Below are 23,684 nucleotides of genomic sequence, written 5' to 3' on the forward strand. Positions count from 1 at the left end.
TACAATTGTTCCTACTAAAAGAATTTGGGAGGTTTGAGCAGTTATTTGTTCTGATTCCCTGAAACCGGAGAAATTCAGTTTATGGTGATCTGCTCTTTCACCTCAACCTTTGGTATATTCTTTGGCAGAACAGAAAACAACGTTCTTAAATTTCTTTCAGCATGTGCCACGTTCCAGCATCTGTGGTCCTAGAAGCACACCAAAGAGCTCTGGGTACATGCCTGCTTTTCTATGGGGAAGCAGAACTTCTGCAGCTCAAACCATTTTTTTCTTTGTCCTTCTCAAGAACATTTCTGTGGGCCAAGAAAGCTCAGACAAAACTGCCAGGAACCTGTTATGGTAGGAATGTGTTATCAACCACTGCTATTCAGGGTTTATCACTCTTAGACTCAAACTCTCTGTGAATGATGACAGATCTTCCCCATTTCTTTCAGTCAGCAATGTCAAGGCATCACCAGAGAGGTATTATTTGTTCTTAACACATTTTCCATGGTTTTAATATTAGCAAAAATCCTTCAGGGAGGTTGAAGAGGTTATGTATTATGATCTTGCATTTCCTCCAGGGCTAATAACAATTTTAGATTTAATCTACCTATCTAGTCTACAACACCTTGAACAAGGTATTGCATGGTGTGAGATGATATCTGCTATTTAAAAACCTAGCTATGAACTGAGTGATATGAAGTGGTATGCTCTGAAACCTTCCCTTTTTCCCCAGTGTACTGCTCTTCAGTCATTAGTGTGAGCTCTTTTTCCTCAGAGGAAAAAAAAATCAAGTATTAACCATAATGTCTCACTGAAAGATGGTGTTTTTGTTGTTGTTGTTTGTTTGTTTGTTTGTTTTGAATGAGCTTACTGCCCCTTTTTGCAGAAAGGTAAAGTGGTGAACTGAGAGATGGAGTAGATCAAGCAGAAAGTCTACACTCAGACCCAGCAGCCAGTAGCTTAAGGCTGGTGGTAGCTAGGAGTCGGCCTCTTCTCACCAGTAACCAGTGATAGGACTAGAGGGAATGGCCATAAGTTGTGCCAGGGGAGGTTCAGGTTGGAAATGAGGAGACATTTCTCCTCAGAAAGAGCAGTCAGGCATTGGGCCGGGTTGCCCAGGGAGGTGGTGGCGTCACTGTCCCTGGGGGCGTTCAAGGAAAGGCTGGACGTGGTGCTTAGGGACATGGTTTAGTGGTGACATTGGTGGTAGGGGGAGGGCTGGACCAGATGATCTTGGAGGGCTTTTCTAACCTTAATGATAGTATGATTCCGTGATTCCATGATCCCAGCTCCCTGAGAAGCCATCCAGTGGCTCTGTAGGCTCCTCACATTCTCCCATACGTGGAGCAAACTCCTGGTTAGCTTATCTCCTTCCCAAACTGAGGCCAGCCTGTGATGTGAGGCACCAGCACCGAGCAGCGGCTGGTTCATTAATGCTTGCCACAGGGCTAATAGCCCACCCACATCATAAAGATGACATAGACTAAACCACTCGAGTGATCTAGAATGCCCTCAATGTGTGATTCAACCAGTTCATTGAGAGGTGATTTCTAGGTACTTTGAAAGGAAACAAGCACTGAACAAAAGAAATTCAACCAGACCGAAGTATTTTTGGAGGTAATGTTTACCTTTGGAACGCAGCAGTAGAAGTTTAAAAAAAAAAAAAAAGCCACAAAAAATCTAAAATCATGAGTTGAGAATGTACAAAACAAAGTCATAATAAAAAGAAAATTGCTTTACAAAGTTTCAAAATGAATTTAAACAGTAAACATGTATGAAAGCATGGAAAATCTAAAATAAGTTTTTGTATATATTGAATAATAAATTACAATTCTAAAAATAAAGGAAAGCAATAACAATTCTGTCGCATCTAGAGCATCTTTCTTTGAATCTTTCTTTGGAGGAACAGCACTGATAATAGCTGTAGAGCTTGATGTGACAATTTTCAGTAGCATCAAGTATTTATAGGAAATGAACTCTGTTAAATGCCTCCCCCCACCCGCGGTAGTGTCAGCAATTTGTTTTTTTTTCCTTTTTTTAAAATTTTATTTGTTAATGCTTAAAAGAAAACCCATCCAACCCGCCCATCAATGTCAGTATGTGTACATATACATATATATGTGTTTAGGATGCCCTTCTTGGCAATTCTGTACTGAAATTAGATAAAAAAGATAGATATCATAAAGATGTTTGTTTGCCAATGACCAGATTGGTTAGTTCTTCATCTGATTCTACCTATCCTTTCTTGTGAATCAGTTCAGAGAAGCCTGATATATCCACCCCCCCCCAGCACCCCAAAATAGTACTTTAGGGGGAAAAAGCTGCCCTAAGATGCCCATGGATGGATTTTTCCCTTGTGCTTCTAACAGTGTCAGGGCTCTGGGGTATGGTGCAGCATCGGGTCTGTTGGCTTGTCCAGGCGAGGGCTATTGTTCCCCTCCAGTGTCAAGACAGCGTCACTTTGTCCTGTCTGTATGCAAACACCAAGACGATGACCCTGAGAAGTCCTTAGGGTGTAGATGAATCCCTGTGTATAATGTGGATAAACCAGGAGATTTTTTTTTTTTTTTTATTGTGGGCTTTCTTTTTTCTTCTTTACAGAGTTCTCTTGCTCTTCAGGATCTCTTATTTCTTTGGCTTGGAGTTGCCAAAAGTGACGAAGACCACTCCTGGCTCCTGGAAGCTGCCGTTGGTGTGGAAATCTTCACCTGGGCTCTTCAAGTACCTCCGAAACAGGGGTGAGGCAGATACCTCGTATCGGGGGTGCGAGACCACGTCGCACATGGAGGATGTTTGTGTCTCAGACTGCTTGGTGACTGTGGTGGACGAAGTGATGATTTTGTTGCCAAACTGATCCATTTCCTCGTACTGCTCTGTGACAGTCCGGGTGGCCCCATAGAGTTTGGACCCATCAGGCCCTGTCTGCAGCTCCAAGATGCTTTTCTGCCTCCGTGGGTTCTGTGGGCTGGGGGTGTTCAGGGAGCAATATTCTGGAAAGCCTCCTTTCATCCCACAGTGGCAGCTGCTTTTGGAGGTGTCCGGAGGGCATTTCTCTTTCTCACTGACCTGGTGGTTGGTGTTTCCAAGGGTGTGCTGTTTCACTGAGTTCAGCCCGGCGTTTGTTTGGGTGGGCTCTGGTCTCTTCTCGAAGAGAGCCTTGTCACGCCCAGTAGACCCTGTGGATGGATGGTTAAAGGAGCTAAAACTGTCCTGAGCAAAAGCATCCCTCTTTCCTGGAGTGTCAGGACAGTCTGGTGAGGCCATGTCCCGTGGGGAATGTGCTGTCCTGGGTGATTCTGCAGGTTTCCTGGCAGCAGACTCAATGGAGATGTAGGAAGGTGAGGAGGGAGAGCTGACACGAGAATGAACAAGGCGGGGGACCTCTAGCTCTGACTTGGTTACCTCGGTCTTTTCTGCCACCTTTGCACCTCCCCCCGAGGCTGCCTCGCCTGTCTCCACCGTGGCTCCATCCTGCCTGGCTTTGCTTGAGACAATACTGATTTTGCGGATATTGCTGCTGCTCACAGAGCTCTGGGTGTTCCCCAGAGACTCCTTGAACAGCCCAGAGAGCCCAGCGATGTCTGACTCAGACTTGAGACTAGACACAGAATAAAGAGCTTTCTTGATAGCCTCCTCGATGTCCAGGAGTCGGGCAAGTGTCTGCTCCTTCAGGTGGATAATCTCAGCACTTGCCCTCTCCAGGTCCCCAAAAACCAGCTCTACTGAGGAGACGCTGTCAGCATCATCCTTTGCCTGTGTCTCAGCCCTATCCTGTTGTTTGACCTGGTTGGTCTTCTGACGAACCACCCAGTCAGGCACTTTCTCAAAGAAGCTCCTCAGAGCTTTCACGTCCACTTTGCTCGTCTCCTCTTCAAACTCCTTCACCCTAGTCAAGATCTCTTGCAGTTCCTCCTGTCTGCGGAGATTTTCAAAGATCTCCATAGCCTCCTTGACATTACCTTTCATGATCTCCTCTTTGTGTACCGACAGCCTCTTCCGACGTTCATCTTCGGTTTCTTTCTTGGGTTTTTCTCGCATAATGACTGCTGGCGTCTCCTGGCAAGGCGCCTCTGCCTCCCCATCAGGACATTTCTGTTGCCCACTATTTCCCTGTTGTTCCTCCTTGGAGGGGTTCACTGGCTGCTGATGGAAGGACATTGAATGACTCGTTTGTCTCCTCTCACTCACCTGCTGCATAACTCTCTGACTATCCCATGACATGTAAGCATTATACACACTTTCCCTTTCCACCTTGGGCAAGGCATTTTTTGAGATGTCATCTCCTCTCTTTGGAGGAGTGCTGTGGCCCACAGAGGAGGTGCTTGGCTCAGCCTGTCCTGGCATGTTAAGGGTCTGTGCTCTACCAGGACAGGCTGGATGTGATACTGAACAGAACCTGTCCTCTTGTTGATGCAGCTCTGAATGCCTCTGAACTACCTTGCCCGGGCAGCTCCCTGGAGCTGCTGCTTTCCCATTCAACGTTCCTTGCTCGACTTGAAAGCCAACCACTCCATTTTTCATTGGCTTTGAAGTCTCAGCCCTGCCCACTTCTGACTTGCTTTGTCTTCCTTTGCTTGTCTTGTACCTTTCCTCTGCCAGTTGAAGAGGGGTTTTGGCAGTGTGTTTAGGCAGCTTTCTCTCAGGGCTCATACCCTGAACCATGATGGATTTGTCCATGGATGACTCCAAAGTGCAGCATTTTGCCTGCCCCTCCCCGTGGCCTGATTGTTCACATACTTTCACACAATTTAATTCCAGCTCTGTAGCAGGAGGCTTTGGCTTGCTGACCTCCCTCAGGCCTTGAGGTTTGGGAGGCAGGGGTGGAGGGATGGGTTTGGTTGATCTGCTTGTGCTGTTATTTGTGGAGGCACAATATGCCTCGTTTAAGAGGTGCTCAGGTTTTGGAGGGGGAACAGGTTTTTTCCTAGGTGGGGCAGTAATCTCTGATTTTGGAGAAATCTTGGGCTTCTCTGCAGCATCCTGATCACTGGGCTTGCAGGACAGAGAAGGGAGGGTTGGAAAAGGGGTCTGGATTGGTGCAGAACATCCTAGGACTTCATCTTTGCAGGCTGGTGGTGGAAGGGCACCTTCTCTTGTTGCTTTAGCTGAGGGTGGGCAATGATCTGCTTTCATCACAGCAACTGGAGGAGGAGGAGGAAAGTCATTATCAGCCTGCGACCCTGAAGCCACTACAGCTGTCTGGTTACTAATGACTTGAGTCTCATTTTTCTTTTTACACACAGAATAGGACTGCCCTGCATTTCTGTATATCATAGCGGCTTTAAAATCCCCTCTGGAGACATTAACATTAGACTTTTCCAGCGACTGAAGTGTGGCTTTTAAATTACCTCGGACAACATCCTCCTTTTCTACCAGGCGCTGTTCTGTGGCGGCACTTTGCAGTGCTCTGATAGCTGTCTGTACATCCCCTCTGATAATAACATCTCTTTCTTCTTGCACTGATTGCTCTTTGTAATCAGACTCAACAAAAGGATTTATATAGGTTTTCACGGGCGTGGCAGTATAAAGGCCATCCTTAATGCTAACATCTCTACTAGGCACAACTTGGTTTTCCTGGCTCAATAGTTGTCCTCCCTGTACTTCCTCTGAAGCACTGACCTTTTTGTGTGACGCTATGCTCTTCTGAGACATGCTTGTGTGAGTCTGGGGTGCCTCCTGGACTCTAGTGGTGGTGGTTCTGATGGCAGTGCTGGTGCTCTCCCTCGTGGTAGATGCAGAGTCCTGTTGGCGTACGGTTGACTGAAGGGTCTTTGTCCCCTGCATGCTGGCTGCCTGTTGCCTGCAGGCTGTGTGGACCTCCTCCCTGTTTTTTTGTAGCTTGCTTTGGACGTGGTGTTGAATGTTTTTTGCTTCTGCTGTTGCTAGCCTCAGGCTTTGCATTGCAGCCTGAAGATCGCTCCCAAGGACCTTCTCTTCTGGCTGCATCTGGCTGGCTTGCCCAGTCACCAAACTCTGGTGTTCTCTGGCCACCTCACCCCTCTCAGCTGTCACTTTGGTCTGAGTTGTGCCTTGCATCATAGCTTTGGGTTCCTTCAAATAAGCAGAGGTGGACTCTTCTTTCTCTGCCTTCTTGCTGACATCCGCAACCCTTTGAATTGACTTTGTAGTTACTTTAAGCCCCCCTGACATAATTTCTTCCTTTCCCATCACTGTGGGCAGGCTCTGGGGCTTCCCAAGGCATTGCACAGTGGCGCCTGTCACACCTGTTGCATGCACAGCCTCTTTCTGTAATGCACCCTCTTTGCCCACGCTTTCACATACGAACACCTTTTTTGCTCCCTCCATGGCCCCTGACTCTCCCTCTGCAATTACTTTCTCTACTTGTTCTTTGTTTGCTAAGACATGAATCTTAGCCCCCTGCACAAGTGGGACACTTTCAGCTGCCCCCTGCTCTGCCTGGGAAGAGATGAGGGACTGTATCTCTGACTCCTGCTGGAGGTTCTTCAGATAGTCCAGGTCTCCCTTCTCAATGCAGCTTGCAAAAAGCTGGACGTTCCCCTTCTCATTGTCCTCACGCTTAACAGTTGCAGTTGCCTTCTGTTCCTGAGAAGAAGCCAGCAGGTTCCCTATCGTTGACTTCACATCCCCCTTGACAACTTTTTGCTGGACAGAATGGAACAGGAGGGAGTAGAGGGTCATCTTCATTGATCCTGACTTTGTCTCTTGTAAGACCATCCCCTTTTTGATGGAAGCATCTTGACTGAGAAGGCCCTGGAGAGCCTTAGCTACGTTTCCACTCAAGTCCTCTTTGCTTTTAACAGCTTCGCTCTGGTCCAGCAGCTGCAGTGAGCTTACTTTGATCTTGCCCTCTCTGTCCTCCTCCACCAGCACGCTCTGGGCTTCCACGTTGGTCCTGTGCAGGAGCTGCAGCATGATCCTTTGCAAATGGCCTCCCACGATCTCTTCTTTCAGGATCTCTGGAGCACCTGGGGTGCTGAGCTGGTACTTCACCATCTTCACACTCTCCATATCATTGGCTTCAATGAGGATCCCGTCATGCTGAATAGCCTGGCAAGTGCAGAGTGTCTCTAAAGTCTCCTTCATAGTCCTTTCTTTCAGTTCTGTTTCCCCGCTAGCTTCAGAAGCACTGAATTTATCCAAGGGTGTGCTCTCAAAGAGCCACGTTGTGCTTTTCACATCTGCGCGAGGGATTGCTTCTTGGGCACCAGCACTGGCTGTCACCTCTGTGTCCTTAAGGGTGTCCATGGGCTGGGTTTCAAACAACCAGGTGCAGCGTTTTACGTCCCCTTTCTGGCTGTCCTCTCTCTGCACTGTACTGATAGATGAGCTTCTGTCCGCATCCCCGTGAAGGGAGTCCACAGGCTGGTTTTCAAAAAGCCAGGTAGACGTCCTCACATCACCCCGCTGAACATCACTGACACTGACCATCCTCACATACTTCTTCTGGCCCACTTGCTGGGACTCAAAGAGCTGCTTGTTGGACTGAACATCTCCCTTCTGCACATCATCTACTGTTCTGGGCACGGAAATCTTTCCTCCAGAGAAGGAGTCAAGAGGCTCTGTTTCAAACCTCCACCGGGCAGCCTGGACATCTCCTTTCTTGATGTCCTCTTGGGTGACAGCCCTAATCACAAACACCTCTTCTTCCTTTTTGATCTGATCCAGAGGCTTAGTTTCAAACAACCACCGCGCACCTTTCACGTCACCTTTCATGATTTCTTCTTTCTGCACTGAGGTGACCTCATGGTATCCCCCCTCCTTGTCTTGGATAGCGTATAAGGGCTGGCTTTCAAAGAGCATTGTGCAAGACTTGACATTAGCTTTGCTCATGGTGTCTTTTTGGATCTTCTGGAGCTCTGTCTCATCTACTTTGTCATGGATTTGGTCAAGGGAGTAGGTCTCAAATATGAACCTTTTGCCTCCAACATCTCCCCCCTTGATATCCTTCTCTGGAGGGATTTCCTGGATGCCTTCAGAGCTGTCCTTCAGGGAATCCATGGGGTAATTCTCAAACAGCCAAGTGAATTTGTGCACAGATCCAGCTTCAATTGTACCATCATCCTTGACGACTGCTGTTGGTTTAGTTGTTGTATCCAAGGGCTTAGCCTCAAAGAACTCCTTCACTCTGGACACTTCTCCAGACTGTATCTCCACACGGCTGGAGTACCGCATGGTTTTCTTTTGGTCAGCTTCACCGACGATGCTGCTGCCCAAGGGTTCAGTCTCAAATAGATGCCGGACAGTTTTGACATCAACTCCCTGTAATTCCTCCTGACTGTATGCTTTACTGACTTTCAAATACTGCTCCTCCTGGCCTTTCAGGGAGTCCAGGGGCTGAGTCTCAAACATCCATGTGTATGACTTCACATCAGCTTGGGGCACACAGACATCTTCTTCTTGTTTCTTTTCAGACTTTTCATACAGGGTGTGGATGGGCTGGGTCTCAAAAAGCCACCTACAGGTCTTCACATCCCCTCGCTGGGAGATCTCCCGCTTCACTGAGGGGTGTTCCTCACCTTGCATGGCTTGGTGATGAATGACATCTATGGGCTGAGTTTCAAAGAGCCACTTGGCTGTTCTCACATCACCAGCCACCACCTCCTGTTTTGTGATCCCCCGTATTATATCCACTTTCTTGGTGCTTTCATCAAACTGGTCCAGAGGCCTGGTTTCAAACATCCATTTGTAGTTCTTGACATCACCACTGATGACTTGCTCTCTGCTTACAGAGGTGACTTCATGAAAATTGCCAAAGCTGTCCTTGATGGCATACAGAGGTGTAGTCTCAAACAGGATTTGGTTAGCTTTCACATTGCCAGCTGGAATCTTCTCCTCTTCCTTGGTGATGGGCTCAGCATCAGCCTCCTTAATGCTGTCTAAAGGGAGAGTCTCAAATAGTGTCTTGAAGGACTTCACGTCCCCTTTCACCACCTCTTCTGTGCTGGTCTCTGAAATTTCTTCCTCAAATGCCTTAGAGATGCTGCCAAGGGGACAGGTCTCAAAGACATGTTTTCTTTGCTTCACATCTCCCTTCTCCTCTGCTGAAAGCTCTACTTTCTTCAAACGTCCCACCTCAAAATTGTCTTTCAGGGTTTCCATTGGCTGGGTTTCAAATAGCCAGAGTGTAGATTTCACATCACCTCCAATGACTTGTTCTTTAGCTGTAACAGTCTCTGAATCTTCTCCCTTCAGAGAATCAAGAGTCTGGGTCTCAAAGAGTAATCGCTGTTTACTGACATCTGCCCCTGTGACAAAATCCGTGGAAGCTTTGAAATCCTGTTCTTCAACAGTAATTTCTCTGATGGCATCCAGAGGCTGAGTTTCAAATATCCACCTTGCTCCACTGACATCTGGCCTTCCTATTTCTTCCAATGAAATCCCACGGATTATTTGCACTTTGGAAGTGTCCTTGTTGATGGTATCCAGTGGCTGAGTCTCAAACAGCCAGCGAGCCGTTCTGACTGCATTGCTCTGAATTTCTTCTCGGCAGACAGACTTGATTTCATGGATGTTCCCAGTTTTGTCCCTGATGGCACATAGGGGCTCTGTTTGGAAGAGCCTGATAGTCTTCTTGACATCGCCTTTTAGCTCCTGGATTTCTGACTTGAGCTGCAGGATGCTCTTCTCCTCCACTGAGCAGCAGCGTCCTATAGCATCCAAGGACTGGGCTTCAAAGAGTTCTCTGGCACCTTTCACGTCACCTCCCTGGACAGGCTCCTTGAGGACTGCCTCTTGCACTTCAGTTTCATCTGAATACAGTTTGTTTAACGAGTCTAGAGGCTGGGTTTCAAAGAGCCACCGGGCGGTATGCACATCCCCTCTGGCAAGGTCTGTCTCTGAATCTTTGGCTGGTGTTGACAGACTGTCCCCGTTGATCGACTGGCTTTCAAACCTCAGGGAAGTACTTTTCACATCCCCACCAGGAATGATCTCTTCTTCTGTCAGCTTCTTTGTGGCTTGATGGTCCCCAATAGAGTCTAGTGCCCAGTTCTCAAAGATCCAGCGCATGGACTGAACCTCTCCTGGAAGAACTTTGTCCAGGTTCACAGATCCCTGTGCATTGGGATCTTCGGTATTAAGCATTTCTGCCAGATCCTCAGTCACAGCTTCTTCCAAGTTCTTCCTGAGCTCAGGATGCATGTGTCTGTAGAGCCTCTTTAGCTCATTCACTTGTCGCTGCTGGTAGAACTTGGAGAAGGCTTGCTTTGGAGGAGGCACAGGGAGTGGGTTGGGATCCTGGCTCCCTGGAGCGATGACCTGGACTGAGCCAAGGGCGGGAGGGGGAGGTAAATCCTCTTCCATTTTCTTGATGGCAACTTGAGATGATTTCTGAGCCTCTGCCATCTTTAGGGAAACAGTTTTAAACATCAGCATGATCTCTTACCCCCCAATCCAGTGGCCATTAGTAGTGAGAACAGCAAAAGTAAAAGCCAGCCCAGCAAGGGAAATCCATGCACCTGCTGAGCTCCATACCTTGGTTTCAGTAGCACACAGCACTCCAAAGCATCACACCACTGCACACACGCCAGTCTTGGTGTTAGCTCTGGTTCCACAGCAATGTGCTCTAAAGCAAGGCTCTAATCCAGGCATGCACGGTAGTTAGTCTACACTCTTCAGGTTTCCATCCAGCTACAGTGCAACAGAGAGGCCCAATTTGTACTGTCAGCAAGAGAGATCGACCACAAAGATAATGTAAAGAAGGCTCATCTCTGAGTAGCAAAATAAGAGTGAACTTTTGCCTCCTGCTACCAAGTGTTCAGGGCAGCGTGGGAACCTAAAACGAGTCTGCATTCAATATGGCTCCAGGAAAAAGCCAAGGAGCTATTTGTGAAGAGGTCTCAGGAATAAAATGGTGAGAGGGAACCAAATAAAAGTGTGAAAGTGAGCTGATGAGGACATCCTATTTTGGGGTCGGCAGCTAGCATGATGGGTTTTTGGTAACGCCCCCAGAGCTGCCCATGGCACAGGAGTGAGGGCTTGGGAAAGGATGTTTGAGTGATGACTTCTGCTGGACTCACGCGTGTACCCCACAGCATCATTTGTATAAAAATAGACGGATGGTTGCACAGTTAGAGAGTGAAATAAAACTTTTTTGACTTGGACACTTGGACAGGCATGAGGCTAACTAATGTCCCCTTGCTCACATTTAGCCTGTCCTGTAAGAACGAGTAATTCACCTGCTACGGAGCCTGAAGGCAATATATCATTGTTAGATCATGTCACAGCACAGTTGCTTTTAATTCCCATTCTTTTAAGCCTTTCTTTCAAGTGTTATTCTTTGTGAATTCTGGCCCCTTAGCCTGTGAACTAATTCAATTTATGTTTAGACTCACTCAGACTGAATTCAGCTGGATTTCACAGCAACACTGGTACAGCACCGAACAAAAGTTGCAGTCATGATGGGCTGGACTGGTTGTTTAGCCTACCTTTGAGTCTTACTTTCTGCATTTTTCTCCTTAACTTGGGAATTTTCACCACATATCAGCCAAATACTGAACAGAATACCTGTGACCTGCACTGGATTGACATTTATCCAAAGGGAAGGTATTTGAAGCCTATAATCATTATCTAAAAAGGACTATAATCCTGGTGGCTTTCCTTTCCGTAAACAGATCTGCTAATCCTTGGCATGCCTTTAGAGTTACGTCTGTAGAGTTATGCCTGGAATATTATTAGTTGTTGCTCAAAGCACTGGCGCGCGATGTTATTTCACTCTGTTAACACACAGATTGTTCTGGCTAAAAATAAGTATTGAACATTAGTAAAAAGAAAAAACTAAAAACAAACCAACAAGACAAAACAAAACACCAGAATACCAAAATCAGCATATTTTGCAGCAAGTGTCAAATGCAAATCGTTCACATGAACCAACATACTTTGAATGCAATTTTAAAAATAATTTTTATTTTTATTTTTTTTGAATCTGTTCAGAACTTCTAAATGTGGGGAAAGGCAGCTGAGCAGCTGATAGCTATATTCAGTATGAAAGCACTCCTTGCTGCCTGGCATGGGTGTATAAATCACACTCCACCGCAGTCCACAAATATGTGGTTAGATAAGGGTGCTTATCTGTAACATTTCTTACCTTGCTTGTTTTCTGTCTGTCAGAAGAGTGAGTGGAGCTGTCCTTCACAGTCCTCTGGAAAAGACACAGGAAGAAATGACATCAAACTGCATAGGCAGACACATATGATATCTGTATATTTATGTGTCTACTATCGGGAGCTGGAAACCATTACAGGTGAGGGTTTTTTTTCTTGGTTCGCTAACAGCTCTTATCTCAGGTTGAGCAGAAATATTTTTTCTGCAAGTTTCAGTGGGCAAATGAAACCCAGACACATTTGTTCAGACTCAGGGGAAAAACAAAAAAAAAACCAACAACCTGGTTTCTCCAAAGCTCGATTTGGCCAATATTTTTGTTTATAGGTCAATATTTTTAAGACAAAACATATCTACATTTGTAATGGCATTATGAATTGTGAAATTAAAGCTCATTGAAAAATTGTTTTGAAATTATTATAATTATTTTTTCTCAGACTTTTATTTTTCTTTCCCAACCAGAACACCTTACTGCAATGCAGGGTAATTAGAAAGTTTCAGTTTGTACAGATTCTGATGATGGGATGCTTCTGGTAAAGAAACATTTCTCAGCAAGCTGTATGGACTATCACACATTGCTGAGCAGGACACATGGTCCCTGCACAGCCTCAGTCCAATGTGGGAATGGATCATGGGGCAGCCTTTAAGAGTTGTAACTTGCTACACTGCAGTTATAATTCTCCAGTTACGGTCTCCGCTTATTTATTTGCAGCTGGGAGTGCTTTAGTCTGGACTTCTCCAGTCCAGAGCCATGATCCATGCTCAAGAGACTGCATCTCCAGTCAAGGATCCTGCAGATGGTTGAGAGTGGAAGGGAGCAAGGATGAGCCTGCAGAAGTCCAGATGTAAAATCACATCCCATGGTACTCCTGGATGATCAGCAGAGCCAGGCAAGAGGGACATACATAGCTTAGTGCTTCATAGCATGTACAACATGAGCTATCCTATGACCCAATGATCGCTTTGGTCTGGATGACTAACTGCATCCTCTGCTGATGCTCCCATTTCCACCTCCCTACACGGGGCAAATTTGGGACCCACCAGATTTGTGTGCTGGAATGGGAATAGCGTGGAGGTGTACGTGTTGTGTGGATGTGAGTGTGCAAACATATACATGCAAATATTGGATATCTTATAATGAACAAACTGTATGCATGGGCTAGTGGATGTAGATGTGTGTCTGTGTGTTTGGGTATGTGCTTGTGTGTTTGTATGTGCTGTATGTGTACATATATGAATGTGTCTGTATGTATATGCAGCACGTATATCATATATAGACACAATGCATATCAGCACCTCTTACAGCATGGCATTTTTACATGATATATTTATATGCTATTTATATGCTATATTTATATGATATATGCAAACAACAAGGAGGTCTGGTCATTCTTGGAAAAGAAATGCCGTGTTTCTCGAGCATTGTGAAACCAGACGTGTTCTCCCTCACCCTCCCACGGCCCCTGGCTGGGACGGGACATAGCTGGGATGCCGCGGTGCTTACCGGCTGTGTGGGGCCGCTGTGAGCAGCAGCAGCAGCTGCCTGGGAGAGGTAGCGAGCCGACAGCTCCTTCACGGAGAGCGAAGAGGACCTCCCTCGTCCTTGCTGGAGTATGCGCCTAGTGTTGTCTGATACGTCTAAAAATGACTGCGTCCTCTCATCTGAAACAGAGACCGGAGGGTGTGGTGAGTTATGTTTCCACAGGGTTGATGACATGGTGTGAGCAGGACATGTCTCCTACACGAGCACCCATTCCTCCTGGACCCTCAGGTGATTGCTCCTCTCCCCAAATTTAACATCATGCCCTTCTGTTTTAGGGAGAAAATGTGGGCATTTGCACTGCCTCCATGGCTGGAATGGATGGTGAGACCTGACAGCAACCCACCAGGCAGTGGCCTGATGCCACCGTCCTGCTGGTGGGGCTGCCTTCCCATGGTATATATCCCGCACCCACCTCCGCATCCCTAGACGAGGCTATCACCAAAACAAAACAAGTGTGTGGATGTGAAGGAGCTATGTGTGTTGAACTTAAGTCAATTCCTACTGTTTTTGCTCTGTGACCACTTCCCCCTGCTGTCAGCATGCCTCACAAGCAGTTATACCCATTTATCTTCATCTCTCCTTTTCAGGAAACCAAGAGATGATGAGACTACAAGACTGGCCCACAGACACAGCTTGGGGTCTGCAGCAGAGCCAGAGGAATGAGCCCTTCTCTTAGCTTAGAGATGTGATGATCTGAGCTGCACCAGCCCCCGTGAGGCCTACTGGGGCCCAGCATGGCATTCCTGAGATATTTGGCATTCCTCCTGCCTTTGTTCAGATGCCTCCCATGGAGATGGATCCAGTTGGGGATGTTCCTGTCTAGTTCATGAAGAAACAGCTATTTTGGGAGGAGATGAGCTATCAGCCAGACCAGAGAGGTGTGCAGAGGGATCACTGGCTAGAGCAGGCATGAGTGGCCAGCCCGTACCCAGCCCATGCTCCCGCACTCCCACCCATTGCACTCCCTCCCATGATCTCCATCCCCTAAATAGCCTGGGCTTCCACTCCCCCTGAGGATGGGAGCTGCATCGTGTCATAATGAATGGCTCAAATACAGAGGGGTTCACTTTTCCAACAACAGGACAACTCCAAATCCCCACTGAAAAACTTCTTTTTGCATCACTCTGCTAGGTGTGAGCAGGATGGCCAGCTCTGCCTCCTATATCCCACCACAGATGTGCAGAGAGCCCTGCACTTGTGTGCTGTTTCTTAGCCCTCCGGGTTAGCCAGGGCTGTCGTTTCTCTGTTACCACTGCAAAAACACAAGAAGGTTCTCTCTTTTTGCAGGCTTGCACTGCTGCATTCGGATTTAGTGCGGTATTTGCAATGCTTTCTGTTTGAACAATGGGCTCGCTCTCCACAAATCCAGCTTTTGCACAGCCAGGAAAGGGCTGATATACTTTTTAATATGTGCACTTTGAAAACACTGCTGCAGTTCCAGGGTTCTTTGCCCTCAAATCTCAGTCCCCAAATCATGAGATTTTGTAAATAAAGTTAATGAGTCTTTTCTTTGTTTTCTGGGTTTTGAGGTCAGATTTTCCAGCTTTTCTCTGAAATACCGAAGGAGGTTTGCTTTGCTTTTATTTTGAAGTGACAACAGTTAACATTACATGCTAACAGGATTCCAGGAGCTGGTGCTTCAAATGAAATACCAGTTCCCGTGAGACAGACATGTTAGTCCACAGCACCAAGCAGGCATTGAGATAAGAGCAGAGGGACCCCACTGGGATGGTCAGACATTGGCGGGTGTTTCTTTCGTCCTTGGTTCCAGCTGCTTCTGGAGGTGCCCAAGCATTCTGATGCAAAACCAAGGCTGGATCCCTGCAGAAGCAGCTGGAAGCAATGCAGACGTAGCTGCCTGGTTCTGCCAGAGATAAGCAGGACATGAGGGGAGGAAACAGAAGAGATTTCCTTAATGCCTCCTTTTTTTTTTTCTTTCTTTTTTTTTCTCCTTTTATTTTTTTTTCTTTTTCCTACGTCACCATATAAATATGGGGTTTCTTCCCCTGATTTTTGCTGTCTGCAGGTTAAACACCAAAACAAAATTAATTATCTGTCCATAGCCAGTGGAGATAGAGGCACAGATCAGGTACATCTTCAGATAGGCTGAGAAGCTGCAAGATATCAGTTTTTTCTCCCTCTGCTCAAGACTTTGACTAGATGACTGGCTTTTCAAGATGTATAATGCCCTGGAAATGGGGAGGAGAGGGTCGAGGCATTGCTGGGACACCCAATTTTAAAGGAGCTGGTGCTGATACATGCTAACACAAACCCCTCTATCTGCTGCAGAGGGCTTCTCCCTTCTCTGGGAGGTTTGAGGCACGCGTTTCCCTCTGTGAAAAGGGAAAGTGAAGTAATAGCCAGAGCAGGTACCTGGGATTTCATGGTCTTTCCTTAACATGGCCATGCCCTGTGAGAATAGCACTGAAGTGTGTGCTGAATTAGCTGAAGCAAGCTTTGAAGAGGTCTTTGATAAATCTTGCCAGGGAATCTCTTTTTTTCTCCTACTACTGCTGAATTGCCTACTGGAAAGGCAAATGGGGTCCAATCCATCTGGAAACCAGAAGCTTTCTTCCTTGCAAGGTAATGAGGTTTGGCAAAACCTCCCAGTAAGAGCAAAAGTGAGAGCTGGGGAAGACACAACCTTACTAGCTGTAGAGCAGAAAGAAAACCAAGCACAGTTGCTTTCTGGCTGGGAAAATGAACACAAGCCCTCGGTAAGGGCATGGCCACAGTGAAAAAGCTCCTAAAAACTCCCTGTAGGAGGCGGGAGCTCTTCACAGCAAGGCAGAGAGCCTGCTTTGGCTGACACCAGCACTGCAACGCTTAACCACTTGGGTGCTGAGAGCTTAGCAAAAGCATCTCCACGTCCTAGAGCTGGGCTGGTAATGTTTAATGGTCCCCTGCACCCCAGGCTATGGGTATTTCTGCTGTCCTGAAATTATCTGTACTGGCCTGTGGTGGGGAGATGCTGCACAAAGAACAGCCACCAACAGGTGATGCAGCTGGATGAAGCTTTCCAGCAGTGGAAAACAGCCCAGCCTCAGAGCTGCCTCTTCCCTCATCCTTTAGCTCGGATGGATGAAAGGCCACAGGGTTTCTGCTTTAATGACGGATATAATTAGCTGCTGCCTGCCTTAGACAGGGGCTGCCCGCAGCAGCTGGGCAGGCGGCGGGTGCTGCACTGCTCCATGAGGCTCTGCCTGACGAAACAGGCTGTTGCCACCGTTTAAATTGCTAATTATAGACAAGAGCGGAAGAACGGCACTTCATTCTGCGAACGAGAGAGCCTGGCTGTCACGTGCATGTGGCTAATGGTGCCCAAGCAGCACCCGGAGCATCTCAAGGGCTTCCCAGCTGAGGACGCTAAAGCAAAGCCAAAGGGTGCTGTGCAGACAGGGTGTGTTATTTATTGTCTGACTTGTGTGGGAGCCTGACAGCATGGAGACCCAGTCTGAGACCTGTGCTGGGCTCTTTGTTTCTGCCTTGCTGGACAAAGGGGCTCTGCTGGCACCCATGGGCATCCATCACAGAGCTGAAGGACATGTCCCATCTGATGCTGGTTGACTACTCCTGTCTGTGGCCTCAGAGATTTAAACCCCAGTATTTCGACCATTAAAGCATCCCCAGGAGCTAAAAGGGGAGAAAAGAGCACCTGAGAACTCCTACCCACGGTGCTGCTTTCTAAGCAAAGGACATGAGAAATGCTCCTCTCTGCCATGCTTCTTTGCCAAACCCTTCTTTGTGCCAGTGCCTGGCACCAGACAAATTGCACACTGCATGTACCATGGGAAGGATGTGCCTCAGGAGCAACTCCTGGGGTCCCTTCAGCTCTTCCTTTGCCCCGTGCTCAGGTCCAGAGGCAGCCCCTCTGCCCCATTAGCTGTGCCCTGGGTGAACAGGGAGAGATGGAGTTGTTTCTGGCGGACCCCTTTTAGGAAAAGAGCTCCTCTCAACTAAATGTGAGGAGGAAGAGTACGCCCCTCCAGGCACCAGGCTTGGGCCCAGATGTGGTGTTCAGAGATAATCAACCCTAAGCTGTAGGGCTCAGAGATAGTAAGCCCTGCAATGGGGGAAAATCATTCCTCATCTCCACCTCTACTCACTGACCTTTCTAGACATGGGGGGAGGAAGGGGAAGGGAAAGAGAATGGGGGAAAAGATTCTTAACTACTCATCTAAAAATTCAGTCACTTCATCTTCAGCAATTGCCCATAAATCTCTGCTCTGTCTCCTGCAGAAGGTAATATTGCAGGGCTCTTTCTTTCAAAGCGTCTATGTGCTGCAATTAAGAGCCAATTCCCAGCAAACGGAAAACAAATCCCTAGCAAAGCGCTTTCTTCCTCCTTCCCCTGAGAAAACCCCATCACTCCAGTAACACGGCAGCTCTGTTATCTCTGCTTTCTATTTAAACCACTTTATCCTATAGAGAAACCACGCTACCCACCTGTTGGTGTCCACCACGGCTGCAGCCGGCACTCCTTCGTAGCCTGGCTCCAACCTCCAACCCCAGTGAGCTACTGAGTGCCTGAGTCACCTATTAAAAAAGGAAGCTGCAAGCTCAGCACTGATCTCCCAGGCTGCCCGGCCAACCACATGTCATCGGCTTTGCTCCCCAAATCAGCCGTCCTGAGCAAACACAGCTGCTAAGCAAAGCCCTTTGTGCAGCCGGGTGCACCCCTCGCGGGCCCGCTCCTGACTCCCATGGGGTTGTGTAACGGGAGCCGAGCTCAGCTCCAGTTGCACGGGGTTTGCACGAGCCGAGGGGAGAAGGAAAGCCTAGTGCAAGTTGTGCCAGGGTCCTGGCCCTCCCTTTGCTCGCCCAAGGGAGTGGTGCTCCAGAGAGCATCCCCTCCGAGCCAGCAAAAGCAGCACCCTCTGACAGCCACTCAGGGAAGGACAAATGTTGCAACTCTTCAGACAAACTTTTGAGTTAATTTTCAGTCCCCATTGCTCCTCTGCAGACTAATTCTGTGCTAATCATGTCCTGTAGACCTGGCACGTCCTATGCCACAGTGTGCAGACATGTTATGGTCTCATGCCCCTGCTGTGCCACTGCTTGGGCACCGCGAGATATTGTGCAGTCCATGGCACAGGACCCAAAACCCTACACCCAAAGGCTGGTGGCAGCAAAAGGACCCATGTCCCAGAGTTGCTTAGCACCGGGAAATCAGGGCAGGAAAACAGCAGTTTCTTTACACTGAATGGGGACTCTGTTTTCCAGGAGGATGGAGGTGAATCGACATGGAAATGCTCCTGGTTTCCTGGCTGTGTGGTATTCTAGGCTGGCTGCTTTCTTAGAATTTGGGACAATTTCAGCAATTCCTTGCTGCCTGATATGAGTCGTGTTACTCCCAGTTGGATGGTCATTACCAGCAGGGTTCCCTGATTGAGGTGGCATGCTGGACACGTGTCCCATTCCCACCTGCTTGTCCCCAACACACGTGTTGGTGAAACCTCAAAACTCCCTATCCCCTGCTAGAGCTGGACCCCATTTCTCAGCACCTCTATCCCCAGATATTAGAGCTGCATGTGCTGAATCACACCCACCCCATCCTCTTCCCACCCTTGCCTCCCAGAGGATGATTCCCAGGACAAAAAGCTCTTAAATCCCGGCGCTGCTCCGTGGCTGGGCTGGGGGAATTTGTGCGGCTGGGTGAGCACCCATAAAAGCTGTCTGGGAATCCGGTGCTGCCGCTTAATCCAGGAGCCTGGCAGCCCATTGGCGGTGCTCGGTCAGTGGGGAAAGGCTTAAATCTCTGCCTCCAGCCCAAGCTCTGGTGGCCCTTGTCCTGGGGATGCTGTGCTGGAGGAGATGCATACCGAGGGGAGCAAGGCAGGCGGCCTCCCTGCCCCGATTTCAGGCTGCCAAGGGTGAGTGGTCCTGGGTGCTGTGGCAAAGGGCGCATGGGGAAGGGCAGTGCTGGGAGGAGGAGGGGTTTTCTTGCTCTTTCTCACCATCCTCATGACCTCTCTTAAGGCTTTAGCACATATTAAAATGCCATGCGTGGCTTTTTCCAAAGGAAAGGGGAAAAATCACGGTACAAGGCTGTGTTGGGAAGCATCTATGGGATTTTTGGCAGCCTCTATTAAAAAGCGAGGGCCAGCAATGCTCGGAAGCATCCTGCTTATCCTCATGGGTGCTCCCTGGCTCCTGGCTCACACTTTACTCTGTTTGCAAACCGCAGAGTTTTCTCTCATTTTCAGTTCTACAAAGGATAGTGAGGATTTCAAATTCAAGCTTTTTGTTTTGTTTTGTTTTGTTTTGTTTTGCCATGAATTGGCCAATTATGTGAGACAGCAGTAAACATGTTTTTGTTTTTTTGTTTTTAAAGTCACCTGGTTTTTGATTGTTCTGGTCCAGGTCACTTTTTTTTTTTTTCTTTTTTTTTTTTTTTTTTTTCAAACTGCATGGGCTAGCAATTTATCTTTAGAAGTAAGATTTCAATTTCAGAAGAACACCACTGATTATAGTTAGATAACTAACAAAAATCATATGAATTCATAACACTTTTTTTCCCCTTGATTCCAAACTTTCATGAGCAGACCGTGTCCTTTCAAATAAGTTTGTACAGTGTCTAGTACAATAGATCCCTGATTTGGAAGTGGGGGACATCTCTGATGTAGACAATAAATGTAATGACTAACACACATCAGAAAGTATAAGCCATTCTCTTTGGAAAGGGATTAAGAGAGAATTTGCATTGTCTGCAAGCCATATGTTGCAATCCTGTGAGCAGCTCTGGCACACAGAGCTAATATGTGAAATTTGGGATGGGAAGTAGGCTGGAAAAAAAGTGCCAAAATCAGAAGAAGGTGCTAAGCATAAGTGAAACAAAATAACGTAACTAAACAGCAAATGTGTTGAAGAGGAAAATAACATTTAAAATACTATTTCATATTTATGGAATTGTTTACTAAATGATAGCTGAACAATTCACATTTTGTATGTGTATATAGATGAGTTTGAAAATCTAGGGGGTGGGAAGGGGTGAAGGAAAATAAAGCTACTGAAGAGTGTCTTGTTTCTAGCACCTCCAAACTGATGGTCCCTGAACTTCAGTCGCTTCTGCAAATGTTTGTGGCTCCTTGGTGCCAGCTGGACTTCCCTTTGCAGGAGGAACATCACAACCCCCAGGTAATTTAAACAGCTCCCAGGAAAATTTAGCTTCAGGCGGAGCTGGGTGTCTGCCCGAGGCAGCTCGAGGCTATTTCTGACCATTGCAAAAATCCAGGAATGCACAGGACTCTATTCCTGGCACCAAAAAAACGCCAAGAAGCTTCACCCAGAGACAGCTGCGTGTGGCATTGCTGCTTGGGGACGTGGCCTTCCCCATTGTGCCAGCTGCTGGGGGCTTGTCATTCCTTACAGAGGGCTTTAACCTTCTCCAGGTCAGCTCCCCTGCTTTTTTGGGGTATGAAGTACCTGGAGAAGGCAGAGGAGCCCTGATGATCAGCTGCCTCCTTCTGCATGTTGCCCTGCTGTTTGTAAGGGGTTGGTAAAAGCTGAGTGAGGGTTTAATAAATTGCTGTGTGTCACTGGGTATCCAGCATGTACTGCACATCCTGCTCACCCTGGTACTGTGCTCGTATCCTCCAGTGGCTCTTCATCTGTTATTTATACAGGGGGTTCACTGAAATGTTGGTAACCACCATTTTGCCATATAGCATAGCTGCTTCTCTTCCCCTCTTTCTCCATTTCACCCACTGTGCTGGCACCGGGACAATTTTCAGCCCTAACCACTCTGCCAAGCTGCGTGTCCCCCCTGCCTGCTCACGCTGCTCCCATGGACCAGCATCTCCTCCCCTGCAGACTGCCGTGCAGGAAGGCGATGCGAGATAGCAACTTCCACCCCTCAAAACCCCCCTAGGGAAAGCAACACAGGGCTACCCACCGAAATAACCCATGCCTGGGGAGAGGGCTTCTTGGCATGCCACAAATACCAGGCCTTTTAAGGGAAGCCCTCTCCAACCACCACGAAGAAGTGATACCTTGGGAATGTCTGCTGCAAGCATCACTGGCCCCTCTGCGGCCGGGATTGGGGCTGCAGCACGCATCTTTAAGCATTTTTTGGCCATGCCACGGAGTTTATATGGGGGCATTACAGGGATGCCATGCAGCACGAGGAGCTGCTGAGCCCCTGCCTCTGCTTTCTATTCTTATCGTGGAGTTTCCAGGCTGCTGTCAGCTCCTCATCACTGACAGCCAAGAAATCTGAATACCGTTTTGGAAGAAACAGCCAGAGCCAAAAAAAAATTGAGCAGTATCCTTTAAAGAGAAACCCCTAACCCACTTGTAGCTATTGAGTTTCCTCAGCATTTCCATTTGTTTCTGAATGAGGCAAGCTGCCAGTGAGAAGAGGGGGAAGGAGAGAAATGGTTGGCTTTAAAAGAGTAAAATACCAGGCTTTACAGTACTAAATGCAAAGTTTCCTGCCACTATGTTCCGATCAAAACCCGGGGTTTTTGCTGGTGTTGAAGAAGGATTTCCATACTCCTTGGCAATAGAGTTGGGAAATCCCAGCCTGATCTACCCTAGAAAAGAGGCTTCTGTATCCTGCAAAATACTGCATCCAATCAAGGAAATTCCTACAAATTTCCACCCAAGCTGGATCCCTTAATTGCCAGAAGTGGGATTATCTACCCCTTTGCCTGGACAAGAACACGAGTTTTCATATTTTGGCTGTTCTCATTAAGTGACATATACTTGAAGGACCAACTTCACCTCTCTTTCCCCAAATCCCTTTTTTCCTAGTAAAAAAAAAGAATCTACTTCAGATATTTTCCAGCAAAAACTTGGGTGAAAACTGAAGAGCTGGAGGGAAGTGGAGGAAGTTAAAGAATTTCTGTACTCGCAGCAATCAACAGGACGTGTATCCCAGAAGGAAGCACAACCATCATTGAATGCATGAGAACAGCACTACATTTAGCTCACGTTGTTGGGATCAGGCCCTTCACACTGTGACTGAGCACCAAGATGTGGACCCGGAGTCCTCTCTCTCTCTCCTTTTGGCCATGAAACAGAACTTTGATAGCTAAATAGCTTCAGCAAGTGTGAGACACGCAGAGGTAGACACACAAGCTCTGTACTATGGAGCTGTGCAGGGTATTGGAGTTACTCTCCATGCATGAGCACAAGTACGAGCGGTATGTCCATCTTAATGCTCTTAACCCAACAGATTCCCTCCTGAAGCCCTTTGTTTGGCTCAGGGTCACAAACACATTCCTCAGCTCTCCCTGGAGCCCAGGATAGAAGAGTAAGGGGAAGAAATTCCCTCCTTAACTAATCCTACTCATCCCAGGGATGTAAGCTGAAGTGAATCTCATTGCCCTCTGAAGTCCACATTTTGCTGCCTACTGTGTTGCAACCAGTCTTGAACATGGTTCAACATGGTTGTAACATCAACAATTTATCCCACCTTGCCCCATAGTGCCTACTCTGCTTGTCTAAATCCTGTATGTATTTTCTCTCCTGTTGCTGGTCATGGGGGCCACAATCCCAGTACCTCACAGCATTTTTGGGGGAAGAGAGTAGACACTGAGAGTAGAGAGAAGTGAGCCAGTAGACACAAAAATTTAAGCTTCAAACCTAGGAACTTCAATGTTTTGGGAGGAGGGAAAAGCACGCATGTATAATGCTCTGCTTCCACTTTGAACATGCCCAAGCAGCCAAGATGATGCAGAACCAGACCAAAGCCACCATCCGTGGTGCAGATGGGAATTTAGCAGGTTCTACGCCAACAAAATCCACAGCTTTCTATGAGCTGCCACTACCCCTTCCATAGCAAAAGGTCCTAAGTGTCCTCGTTTGCCCTGCATTTTCACATTAACCAGAGCTTTGTATTCATGCAACACCTCACCCCTCTCAAATCTACCCCAAAATTACTTACAGAGAGGCCTCGATAGTCCCAATAGCTGTGTCACAATGTCCCAGTGGAAAATCTCTGTGAAACTCAAGGCTGGGCAGCACTTAGAGTATCCTAGCGGAGCCCAGCTCCACTCCCCACACCTCGGTCCTGTTCACTGCCTCCCAGTGGCCTCTGGCAGCTGACTTTATCGCCGAGCACTGGGCTATG

General features: G+C 47.6%; 1 protein-coding gene and 1 long non-coding RNA gene across 4 annotated transcripts; one reads left to right on the plus strand and one right to left on the minus strand.

The window, feature by feature from the left end:
- Positions 1-1,679: 1,679 nt before the first annotated feature.
- On the minus strand, positions 1,680-23,612 carry XIRP1 (xin actin binding repeat containing 1). 3 transcript variants are annotated; one of them, XM_040548310.1, is made up of 4 exons: positions 23,499-23,612; positions 13,571-13,728; positions 12,053-12,106; positions 1,680-10,311 (listed from the first exon to the last, which is right to left on the minus strand). In XM_040548310.1, exon 4 carries the CDS (start codon positions 10,309-10,311, stop codon positions 2,611-2,613), a length of 7,701 nt encoding a protein of 2,566 aa, XP_040404244.1. In that variant the 5' UTR covers positions 12,053-12,106; positions 13,571-13,728; positions 23,499-23,612; the 3' UTR covers positions 1,680-2,610. The 3 variants fall into 3 exon arrangements, with proteins under 3 accessions (XP_040404244.1, XP_040404245.1, XP_040404243.1); XM_040548311.1 differs by lacking the exon at positions 23,499-23,612 and adding an exon at positions 10,441-10,596 and having other exon boundaries at positions 13,571-13,655; XM_040548309.1 differs by lacking the exon at positions 23,499-23,612 and having other exon boundaries at positions 13,571-13,931.
- On the plus strand, positions 13,144-14,079 carry LOC121065474. Its single transcript, XR_005817089.1, has 2 exons — positions 13,144-13,752; positions 13,885-14,079. It is a non-coding gene; the product is annotated as an uncharacterized LOC121065474 (long non-coding RNA).
- Positions 23,613-23,684: the final 72 nt, after the last annotated feature.

The sequence above is a fragment of the Cygnus olor genome, chromosome 2 (assembly GCF_009769625.2).
Source record: "Cygnus olor isolate bCygOlo1 chromosome 2, bCygOlo1.pri.v2, whole genome shotgun sequence".
In the NCBI taxonomy this organism is placed as follows: domain Eukaryota; kingdom Metazoa; phylum Chordata; class Aves; order Anseriformes; family Anatidae; genus Cygnus; species Cygnus olor.